The 12,194-nt window shown below is 35.0% G+C and overlaps 1 protein-coding gene across 1 annotated transcript in view; it reads left to right on the plus strand.

The window, feature by feature from the left end:
- Positions 1 to 12,194, plus strand: part of SCLT1 (sodium channel and clathrin linker 1) — a 45,041-nt gene that overhangs the window by 7,281 nt on the left and 25,566 nt on the right. Inside the window, exons 7-13 of the mRNA XM_084286422.1 lie at positions 107 to 229; positions 705 to 770; positions 2,690 to 2,760; positions 6,974 to 7,064; positions 7,238 to 7,329; positions 8,983 to 9,160; positions 12,055 to 12,153. Coding sequence (XP_084142548.1) covers positions 107 to 229; positions 705 to 770; positions 2,690 to 2,760; positions 6,974 to 7,064; positions 7,238 to 7,329; positions 8,983 to 9,160; positions 12,055 to 12,153 — 720 coding nt within the window. The remainder of the gene's footprint in view (positions 1 to 106; positions 230 to 704; positions 771 to 2,689; positions 2,761 to 6,973; positions 7,065 to 7,237; positions 7,330 to 8,982; positions 9,161 to 12,054; positions 12,154 to 12,194) is intronic.

Raw genomic sequence — 12,194 nt, forward strand, 5'->3', positions numbered from 1 at the left:
TTTCAAAAGAAAAGTTACGTCTTTTCTTTTTGGGGAATGGTAGATAAAAGTAAATGTACTGTAATAAGACAGTATTTATGTAGACATTTGTTCCGCAACTTCTTAGGAAAAAGAACATGCAATAGAGCTCTGGCAGACTGTATCACAGGAGCTTGATCGCCTTCGGCAGCAGTACCAGGAACGCATGACTGAAACACAAATCCATGTGGCTGAAAGACAAAAGCAGAAAGTAATTTTCATTAATATTTTTGTTAATTTTGGAATGTCATTGTAAACTGTGAAGATTTGGGGTCTGTGTGTAGTCAAAATGAGGTTGGGTGGTTATATCATACTGTTTTCTGTAACAGTCATGTCAAATGTTGAGTGGTCAGATGTGGTCGCTGATGCATCAAATAATTGCTAACACGTCGTGGATACATGTCTGCTACTGTGAAATGTTTATAGTACCATCATAGCCTGTGTGGCCCATTAGAAGCACTACACATGTACGCTTTCATTTAACTGAGTGAAATTCAGATACGTTTTTCAGTAGTAAATCTAATTTGCTAGATTACCAGGTCAACAGCTAGAAGTAATCAAATCACTAATTTACAAAGTATATTGAATTTCCTGTAACGTGCATAAATTTTCAAAAATGTTTTTACTTGACTGATTGTCACATCCTTATGATGGTAAACACAAGAAGTTCAATCCTTTTTTTTTAGGATCAGCTGACTAGCTTCCACCAGCTGACTCAGCAGCTGCAGGCTGCCAATGAGAAAATAGAGTTGGTAAGTAAAACCTGAGCAGTGACTTACTGAATTTATTCTTTCTATGGGAGCCTTGAAGCGCAAACTGAAAGCAAAATATCAATGTCCCTCATAGATATGTGCTTGGATAGACCTTGTGCCATTCAGATTTGCACACTTGTCTAGGAACAAGTCAAAAATCAAGAAGTAATGGCTTTTAAGTCAAGAAGTAATATTTTTTTTCCTGAATTCTGAATTTCCTTAAAATTCTTTATTTAAATACTTAAATTCTTTGTTGTGCAATCATTTGGAAGCTGTGGGCTGAAAAAAATGTAGTGCTTCAGTCAAGCCCCTACTGATATTGAGTACTCTACTGCAGATTGCCATAGAACTGTATCTTGCAAGCAGTTCTGTTTACTCGCCATTTCAGTAGTTTTAATAAAAGCAAAATAACGCACTCAGGAATTTTTACCTTATACAGTCAGTGACTAACAAAATCAACTTTCTTTAAGGTTGATAGCCGTATTATAGTTATTGAGGGATTGCTGTCAAACAGTCTCAAGGAAATACAATGAGCCAAAACAGTTCAGGTGAGGATTTAGAATTTGCAGACTGATCCGCCATTATAAGTGAAGCAGTAGGAGGTAACAAAAAATTGAATGACTGAATGCTTAAAATCATAATATTGGAAAAATGATGCGGAGAAGAGTGAAATACAGGTGTTCTTCGAAGAAGACAATGTTAAGGTAAAGGTTATCCGTTTGCTTGTGTTCTCCACACAGTTTGACAAGGTCTGTTATGAATGTCAAGAAATGAAGAAGCATGCCCTTTCTAAGCTACCAAACTGAAAAATGAGGAGTGGAGAGCAGAAGTAACTAGTTGTGTTTTTTATCATGGTTAAACATCTGTGTTGCATAGATGTGTTCAGGTTTGAGTTTTTCAGCGTATTTATAAATGTTCTGGAAATGGGATCCAGTAATGAAACAACAGTGCTCACTACTAATGTTAAAGAATTTAAGGTAACGAAAACTGAAATACAGAAATTTGCAGTTAGACATGATATCAAATACATGAATACATTTTGTCAGACATTTCATTAATAATTATATAAGCAGAATAACCTATGAGAGCAAAATGGAGCTTTCACATAGGGTACTTAGTATTAGTCCTGAAATTATTGTTAACACTGAGAATACATATTTTACAAGTATGAGGGTTCTGAAAACAATTCTCAGCAACAGTCAAGAAAGCAAGAAGAATGTTAGCATTGGGGTTGGGTACTGTGCTGAAGTCCACAGTACAGTAGCGTCTTGAATGCTACCTATATTCAAGTTGTGGTCATCTCTTATCTCAGAAGGCGAATGTAAGATCTAGGAAAGGCTAGTTGGATAACAAACACTAAATTATTCTCAGATGAGAGGGCACCTGAAAGAAAGAGGATGAGATTTCTAGCACTCTGGGTGGCATAGAAAGTTGAGGGATAAACAATTGCTTTCTGCCTCAGGACAAGAGGGCATTCAATACAAAGTAGTGTGGTTTTTTTTGTTTGTTTGTTTGTTTGTTTTGTTTTTGTTTTTAATCAGGCAGCCTATTTAAAACAAAGGAATTCTTTCCAGCAATATGTGGTCTACTGTGGTACTCATTTATCTAGGGTATTCTAGGTACCTAAAGCAACTAGATGGGAAATGTAGATGGTAGATCTGAGTTATTACAGTCTTCATCTCTGGAAGTTCTTATACTACCAACAGGGGAAAGAAATGGAGGATGGGGTAACATCGCTCTTCATTTGCCTTTCTATAGTACGCTACCTAAAGCCCGGCACCTTGAAGACCAGCCAGTGTTACGTAGACTTTATCAGCTATTCTTACAGCATTCTATTCTGTAGAAATGTCCTGTAACTCCAAATATATGAGACTTTCAACAAAATGGGAACATGCTATAAATCTCTCCTTTTTTTGCAGAGCAATCAACAGTTTCTACAAACTGTAACGGAACAGAATGTGGAACTAGAGCAGCTACGAAAGCAACTGAGGTATAAAACAGGCAATTAAAAATATTTTTTCCTATAGCCTTTTTTAGCTTACTGCTTTATTATGGGCCTCTTTTTGTCCTGTAACACCATTTGTACAACATCCCGTTATATAGGTGGCTACTCATCACAATCCTGAAATTTGAATATTCAAAGTAGCTTTAGATTTTAACAACTAAAATTTCACCAAGAGCTCTAAATCATAGGCTATGTGGACGTTAGAGGTAAGAGAAGCTTTATTTGTCTTAATAGTTATTTTTAAGTTTCTTCTGCACAGCACATTTAGGACCAGGACCTGTTCACACATGCAGTTACCTTGGTCAGTGAAGATATTTTTGAAGGGGAACTTACCACCTCTTTTTTATTAGCTATAATTTTTCAGTGGGAAAAACTATTTTCAGAAAATGATGTAATTTAAGGAAGGAAAATGTGGCAGAAATCAAAAATTAAGGTGGTATTCAAGGTATTTGCTGAAATAAAGTGTTTATCAACTCTGTTATCACTTGTCATGCTATCTTAAAAGAGAAAATACATACCTCCATTCTTGGACATTACTCGCACAGGCTAATATTACTCTTTTGGTACCCATTCATCTGGAGATCAGTCTTGCATTGACATGGTTGCATTGACTCATGTAATAAGTGTGTGAAAGCAATTAGCTGAACTTACTTTAGACATTCAATAAACACTTGCAACATTGGCTTTTTATGTATTTCTAACACTTCCAAAGGTTTGATTCAAAAAAAAAAATTGGGGTGCAGTGAAGCATTCAGTTGGGGTGTTTGTCAAATTCAAAGGTGTCATGATTTCCTTTGCTCTTACCTTTACTTCCTTTTTAAAAAAGGAAACTGCTCTTTTTTTGAAACTCCCTGGGACTGACTTAAAACTAATGGATCACCTTGGTCTGAACTTTTACCTATGTTTGCACTAAATATGTGTATTTTTGTAGTTGCTGTTACTTACAAACAGCAGTGAAGTTTGTATATAATGGGGGAAATTGTATATATTTATGTATATTCCTTACTTTCACAAGGGTAGGCTCCTATTTCCTGGGCTTGAGTAGACTAGTCACCTTCATTCGTCTGGGACACATTCCTGATTAAAAGTCTTTGCTGGTGAAGGCAGTTCAACGCATGGCTTAAGTCAAAATAGTTCATTACATGTTATTAATCAGTGAACTGATAAAGTAAAGTGTGTGCACAGATACTCCCTTTGTAAGAAATACATGTCCACTTACCTGACTGCATATCTCTCCTGTTGGAGGTGTGATTGCTGCCGCATTGTGTGTACTTATGCAGCGTCTTCAAGTCCACTAATTGTATGCTTCTGAGAAAGCACCCCAAGAATTCCCATACGAACACAGCAGATACATTGGTCCCCATTTATTTCTTGCTGTGTTGTCGGTCTGCCAGTTGGGTGCAGGCTATTCCTGGTGTCTGGCGGTGTGGCTGCTCTCCACCAGTGGAGTGACTCCAGGCAGTGTCAAACACAGCTCAACTGCTGGTCTATTGCTGTCTTGTCACTCCCGCTGCAATCACAAATCTTTATGCATCTTTGGAAGCTTTCTCCAGGTTCTGAGAGTCTCTTGGTAACTCCCTGATTACTGATTAAAGTGACTGGGGACCATCACGCACAAACTTTGTCATATTTATTCTCCCCATAGTGTTACCAATTTGGTGCAAACGGGACTTCAGAGTAATTTTGAGTTTCTTGTCATGGGCACTGATTAGACTGTCATTCCATGCAGATCAGCTCAGAGTTCCAAAAAACAGTACTTCATATTCACAAAGCTAATGACAGCAGCTCTATATAGCTGTAAAAGAAGTACTGCAGTGATTCTCAAAGAAGTCTAGAACACTTTTCACCAGCTGTTGCTTCTCTACCAGGAAGTCACATGCATGTAGTTTGCTTGGGTTACAAAGCATATATTGCTGACAATTTGATGCTTCCTTCAGACATTTTTAATAGATTTGCAGTGATTTACAGTAATAGAGTAACAAATCTGGAGAGATTTAAAAACAAAAACTTACATGTGGAACAATTTCTATTTGTTTCATATGATCTAGACTGGGTGCAGTTTTGGACCTTTTGATGTTGCTAAGCCTAAAAGCATGTCTTGGTAAATTTTAAATATATTAGGATTGATCTAACAAAGTATACAATCTGTTTTATGTAACCATAAAACACTTTAAACATACTCGTGACGGATTATCTTCCTATTTCTAATATGTGCACCTAAGGGAAGACTGCTAGATTAAGTTTTGGAAGGTAACCAGGGGAAAAGAAAACAAAATGAAGAGTTCTGCTGGAGTTTATTTTCCAGAGGATAAAAGCTTTTATTCTTTAGATCAGAATAAAAAATTGACCCGAATTAAAAAAAAAATTAAAAAAAATAAAAATAATAATAATAAAAAAAAGAAATCTGGTGAAAACTTCTTGAGAAGTATTTAAGAACAGAGTTATTGCTACTCATTAATATTTAAATAATAACAAATCTACGTTTATGCAACTATTAAAGGGCCATAATCAGCCATACATTATAAGCAACATAATATTTGATGTATTTGTGGAGAGAATTGAGGATTAAACAGATTGACTTCTTTAAATGCTAGAATTTTTATTACAATATTTTACATATTTAACATGTAATATTTTAATATAATATTTTAAAGTTCCATTGTATATAATCAGTTGTTTAGCTCGTCATATTATTGTTCTTGTGAATTAACTCCTAATGGCTGTCTCTGGAGAGGGGATACTCTGGTGATACTGGATACTCATTTGTCAGATGGTCTGCTCCAGTGCAGTGAACTTCTGAGTTTAGCTGCGAGTATCAAAAATGTTTTGAGATACATGCTGTTGAAATGTTTTTAAAAGTCTGAAGATAATGCATATAAACATATAAACTTTGAATTGCTCAAAGCTGCATTTCAGTATATTAACAGAAAGGTAAAAGCTTGCCAAGGTTGTATCAAAGATAAATTGCACAATGAAAAATCAAAGTTGCATCTTTAGAATCAATTTGTCACTTCTTAAATGCACATCCCAGAATTTGATCTGAAGCAGAGTTTGGTTATTAAAATGCATTTTAAGTATTTAAGCTGTTTTGAATTTTATGATCTCTTTTTTTATATATATTTATTTTCTCCCTATGTTGGGTTTAGAGTTCTTTGGTTTTTTTTTTGCAACACTTTTTAAATATTTTGGGGGGAAGCAACTAAATGCTCTCATAAATTTAATAGCGCCTTTTCTAGAAGGCACCCCCTTTTCATATGGGGTAAGGTTTGGACCTGCAGTGAGGGCCAGAAGTCTAGGAATAATGTTTTTTTCTTTGTTTTTTGATTTCTTAAGAAATGAGCTTTTCTGATGTATTAAACTGAAACTGTTGTAGAGTTGGTAGGATTATGTGTATGTTGGTTTATATTTTCACTTAGGCATAATATGCTTCTTCCTTTTATGCCATTAAACAAAAATGTTATTTCCTTAAGGAATTTTTGCTTGAAGTTTGTTCTAAAAAAATATTCATTATTTCCTGGCTTCTTTCATGACTGTTAGTGCTGTAGTTTGCACTAGTCTATATGTTTGCTTTTTTTTTTTTTTTTTAAGCTTTATCGTATTTTCAGTCACTGGTCTTTAAATTTACCCTAATACTGAGCCAGAATAATTGGGTTACGCACCCATGTGAGGGACTCTGTACTTCTTTCTTTTCCCAAGTCAGAGGAGTAGAAGCATTGCTCATTTCAATGAGCTTTTCTACTGTGTTTAAAGTCTGATTCACTAACTAGCCCATTTTTTTTCTCCTTTTCTGTTTTAGCTGTTGTCAGACCTCTTCAAATTATAATGCATATCAATTATGTTATTTAGAAATGGTTAACATTTTTTTAAAATTCTTTGTACAAATTGATTTAAAAAGTGAAATCTAATTCTGAAAATTATTTCAGTGTTAAGTATTTGAGGCCAATTATACTTAAGTTACTGAGTTGCTCCAAGTTTTTGATTGCCTAGTCCTCCCAAATATTTATTCAACGTACCTTCCTGATGAATTTGGTCTTTCTCTCTCATTGTGCCACATGCTTAGGGGAAACCTCTTCTGCCATGTTAAAGTATTATGGAATCTGACTGCCCTTCACAACTATTTCAACAAAGATGTAACAGAGTTCTTTTTTTGCCCCTGTAATAATTGAAGTGTAATTCATAGACTCTTTTCTTTATACAGGCAAGCCAAAATAGATGGACGGACAGCAAGTGCTAAGATTGATGAAATGACCAGATTGACAGAGAAGCTTCAAGGCCAATTGGAGAGAAAGGTATTCTAGAGAAAAGAACAATTTTAAATTACAACTGAAAATGTTAGTCAGTTACCAAGTTGCTGGTGTTAAATTAATGGCAAGTTGTTCCCTGACTTGTTTTTTATTGATATACCTTTGTTTTGTTAAATGAAGTTCAGATGATACCTGGAAAATATATTTATTCTTTCTAGGAAGAAGATGTGTTATCTGCCCAGCAAAGAGAAGCAGCATCTGACAAACGCTTGCAGCAAATGCAGTCTAGTATAAAACAATTAGAAACAAGGTAAAGACATCTCACTGGATGTTACTAACAGGGTATTCACAAGTGAGATAAAATGTAGTTTTTATCAGTCTCTGGGTTTTGTATTTCTAAGTCTGTTTTCTCAAAATACAGGTGTTTTATGTTTGGCTGCTCTCTACCTTATTTGTTCTATTCTATAACCTTGCAGAACAGCTTCTGTCTTCAATATGTTTAAAATGTTAAAACACAGCACCGATTTTATTGACAGTCATGGAGAAAAAACAAGACACGTATTTTTCATTCTAGTGCATAAATTCTAGTTACTCAACTCTCATTAGTGTTAGGTGGAGTTTTGAAGAAAAAAATGCACATTAGAATTTGATTTATTTTTTTTAATGTAAAGAAGCTGTTTTTGAGGTGAATACAGATCTTCTGACCATGATCTGGCTTCAGGTCTTAGTTCATCACTCCTCATACAAAAAAAAAAAGAAAAAAAAATTAATAACATTGCTAAAGCATTCCAATAAATGCAAATTACAAAAATTGCTTGAGTGATCAGGAATAGAATTTTAATTCCAGTACTGTCTACTGGAAGATATAAGATCCAATCAGTTTCTTCTGTGCATTCCCCCTTACCTTCACTCTCCAAGGATATCAAGTGTAGCTATATTACATGGAGCTGAGGACAGTAATTTTGATTAAAATATTGTAAGCAATTTTAGAATGACAAATGACTTGATAGGTAAGAAGAATTCACAAATTTCTTATTGGAATAATTGTGTGACTGTTCATTTTCCGTTCTTGCTCACAGCTCTGTTCGTAGCCCTGTGAACTCTTCAGTAACTCTGGAAAACAAATAATTAGTGGGGAACCATGTGTCTATATGGCCAAGTACAGCCTTGAATAGTTCTACAGATTTGTTTGGCTACCTCTACTTACTGAGTTTTACTTGTCTAAGTGTTTCAGAGGCTCTTCAATTCATTTTAGAATGTGTTAAGGAATTAGCTAGCATTATTAGTTTCTATGGGCTTTTGGTTCTCCAAAAATTGCATTTTAATAGAGTGGCTCTCTTTCTTTGTGTGTGTTACTGTAAACACGTTAGAAAGTAAACCACCATGATTGCCTGAAAAGGCAGCCCAAGTGTTTCCAAAGCGCTCGCTATGTGTATTTGGAACTATGCACTCTATTGAATAAGCTGCACTTCGGAACTTTCAGACATTTTTTGAGGATACCTCTGAGACTCTCTTGCCCTTTCTCATGCCTGCCAATACTGACAATCATAATTAAACAATAAGAATTTCTGAGCTGTTGCAAAATTACCAGTGTTTTCATTGTTCTAATGGTATAGCTGCAACTTCATTGCCCACATCCAATTATTCCATTTCCTCCGCAGAGGAGAACTTTATTCCTTCTTGGGCTGTTCTATTCTGTTTTAATATAGAACATTTTCAATGATGTATCCCAGGATAGCAACATACTTCTAAGGATTTTCTGAGAGTAGGTATCTGAGTTAACTCCTTCAATTCTGCTTCTTTCTAAGGTGTGACAAATGTCCCCAAAACAAGCAGAAAAACAGGAATGCAGTATTGACTATTTTTATTTTATTTTACTTTCTACAAGCTTAGTTTGAAAGAATTGAAGTGTCTTAATTAAGCATTGTATTGTTAAATGAGTAAAATTATAACTGTCTTTTAGATTACATGTTACTGTCCAAGATGCCGAACAGCTGAGAACAGAAAGAACAGCCCTGGAAAAACAAATTAGAGAGCTTCAGACAAAGTACACTAATTTAGAAAGGGAGAAGTATGATGCAGTTGCAAAAGTCCAAGATTGCATACAGCTCTTAGAAGAAGCTAACCTACAAAAAAGTCAGGTAAGGTAATGGGTGAAAGTATTTCTTACATACTAGAAAATTGAATCACTAGCAGTTGTGAAGAACCAATCTTATTGAATACCTAGATAGGGCTGTCAGAGTAGTTACAAGATTATATTACTTGCTAATGGTTAGGAAAGAAAAGCTGAAACTATAGGGATTTTTTTTTATATGGTAGACATAAGTCAGCAAGAGTGAGCTTTATGTTTAGATCTTAAATATTCAGAAGAAATCTGAAAAAGTTTCTGAGTAATGAGTCAGCAAAGCCGGCAGCCAGTAAAAAAAACTGCAAAGGCGTTTGAGTGTGTATGCTGGAATGGCAGATGAAATTCAGATATTCTGTACAGCATGCTGAACTTACTGTTCTGCAGTCAGAGAAAGGTCTTCTGAACACATTTATGTGATCCTTAGTGTAACTCAATACAATTAATAGAATGTTCAGAATGAGATTTTTAAAAATGCTTTTAAACATAGTGCACCTTAACATGCAGTTTTGATCAGTATATTTCAAGTAAGATGGGAGAAATAGGAAAGTGCAGGATTCAACAATGACAGCAAGACATGTCAGAGAGGCTGTAACAAAAAAAAATCGATTCAACTGTTACAGGATAACGTTTATGCCAAAAGTATAGATATGAAAACAGTCACATTGAAAATAGAAGAATCCACCAAAACTTCTAGAGGTAGACTCTAATCCAGCAGGTTTAGAAGCATCTATTGATCAAAAAAAAAAAAAAAGTCATCCTCTTTTCCCAGTTTTTAAATTTTCCAAAGTATCAGCTGTTTGCCCTTTAGGATAATAGGGTAGAGGGACTGATAAACTGTTGTTTAATATGGGTGCTTCTTTGTTTTCATGCTAAACTTCAGCTCAAATCAGGCTTTTAGCAATCTAATGAATAGTGTTTGCTGGCGAGACAGAACTTTAATGCATGTAATAGACTTTACACAATGAAGTCCAGATTAGTTAATGACCATAGGAACATATGGAGACTTTATTCTGTTTGGGCTAACATGTTGAACAGTCAAGCAGTTAAGGAGATAAACATTCCCTTTTAGTCTGAAGTTGCTTTTCAAACTCGAGGAGCCTCCTGAGAATCTAACTTAACTTTATATTTTTACCTTTTGTAATACAAGAGTTAATGTTGTCTTTTTTGCTCATGCTGATTTCATTTCTGTAACAAACAAGGAAGATCCTGTCTGAAAGGAGGAGTAACTCTTTAAAGAGATCCTGCTACCTTCTTGCCTGCTTCCAGAAGAGTTAAATCTTGCTAAGACTTATGGGTCCTGGTTGTTACTGTGGTGCCCAGTAACTTGTGTGTTTCTTTTTGCCGCACAAAAGAGGGTTCTTTTCTTGTTACAGTCTTTCTTCCCATATATTTATAGTAACTTAGGATACACTTTGGGTGGCATCTTCCTGACATACTAATTCCTTTTCATATTCATTCAAAACTTAGTGCATCATACTTGCTACAGGCCCTGATCTTCTACAGTTCCCTTCACCTCTTAGGCTCATATTCAATAAGGAAGGGAAAAAATGAAGTTTTATGTCCTCCTTTGCTGGCTACCTTTGGACTTATTAGTTCCTTTTTCCTAGTAAGACATTTGTATCCTTAACAGCATTTCCCTGGAGCCTGAGTACGAAGAAAAGGTAGAAATTAATTCATTTTTTCAGAGTTTAAAAATGAGAAATCACTCTTTCATTTGAAAGTTACTGGTAAGAAGTGTAAATCACATTTATAGTCTGCTACATATTGGTACATCAAAGCAGTGTTTTTCCCACCATTTTTGACAGAAAAAAATGGCCCAGTAGAATTTATTGTGATGCAATTATGAATCTGAGAGATTTAATGAACTTCTACAGATAAGTAAGTGGCTCACTACAAGTTTAGTGTAATGTTCTTTCTAGGAAGAAAAAACTTGAATTTGCAGGCACTTGTTAATTTATTGCACTGGCTAAAGCTGGGAAGTTTATGAATTAACAGAATAAAAAATGCAGCCTAATATGTACATTTAGTTAACTGTGTGTCTTATACTGTTGCCATGGAGGTTTCTCCCTGATCTGTAAGAGATTATGGGAGGCAGTAAAGGGTTGTCACGGTGCTCCTTTTTTTATGTTAACATTGTAAAGTACACAAAGCTAAGATTACAAAATGAGATCAGAAGAATTCTAAGAGTACTTTGAGAAACAAATCACAAATTGAATGGGAGCAGTAAAAGATAATATGACATATGATGCACCATGTTACTGATTGTAGTGAGTAACCTTCTACAGGCTGAATTTGTATCAACATTGTATTAGCAATGCTTTTCATGTCTTTCTCCCTTTACATTGACATGTTCTTAATGTGCCACCTAGGATATTTTTCATCTATCCCATCAAGAGATCTGTATTACCTTCCATAATCTTTCCAGACCAATATCTTGTGTTCTACCTTAACATTACTATCTTCATCTTCCTCTGGAAAGGCTCCTTAATAGACTTTTTTTCTGTGATTCTCACCATCCTTTTGTGCTGAAGAGCTGTTCAGTTGATAGTTATCCACTGTGAGATGGATTGCATATGCATTCATTAATTGCTTGTGAATTTTCATTCATTTAGTTTTCTAGAAGATGAGTAATTTAGTGTATCAACAAAAAATGCTCAGATGTGTGTAGGAATACGTGTGTGTGTATTCAGGTTCTTAACTGAGAATTCAGGTATGCAGATTCTTAACAGATCTTTCTATGTGACATTTCTGTTTGTGTTCTTGATGGATCTTGTCAACGGCTCCAAATGCAAGCCAAAAAGTTCTTTTGAACAGTGGTTATGTGTGGTTTCTTCTCTCACTGCTAGATATTATGTCATGACTGAAATATTTTCAGTAGTATTTCAAGTTTTGTTTTGTTTTTTCTAGGCACTGTTTGGGGAAAAACAAAAGGAAGAGGAAATTGAAAAGTTGAAAAATGAAATGTCTCAGCTTGCAGAAGACACTGCTACAAGAATTAGGAAGGCAGTAAGTTCTGATATTTAGAAAGAATCAACTGTGAACTTATA

The sequence above is a fragment of the Netta rufina genome, assembly GCF_964035555.1.
Source record: "Netta rufina genome assembly, chromosome: 4".
In the NCBI taxonomy this organism is placed as follows: domain Eukaryota; kingdom Metazoa; phylum Chordata; class Aves; order Anseriformes; family Anatidae; genus Netta; species Netta rufina.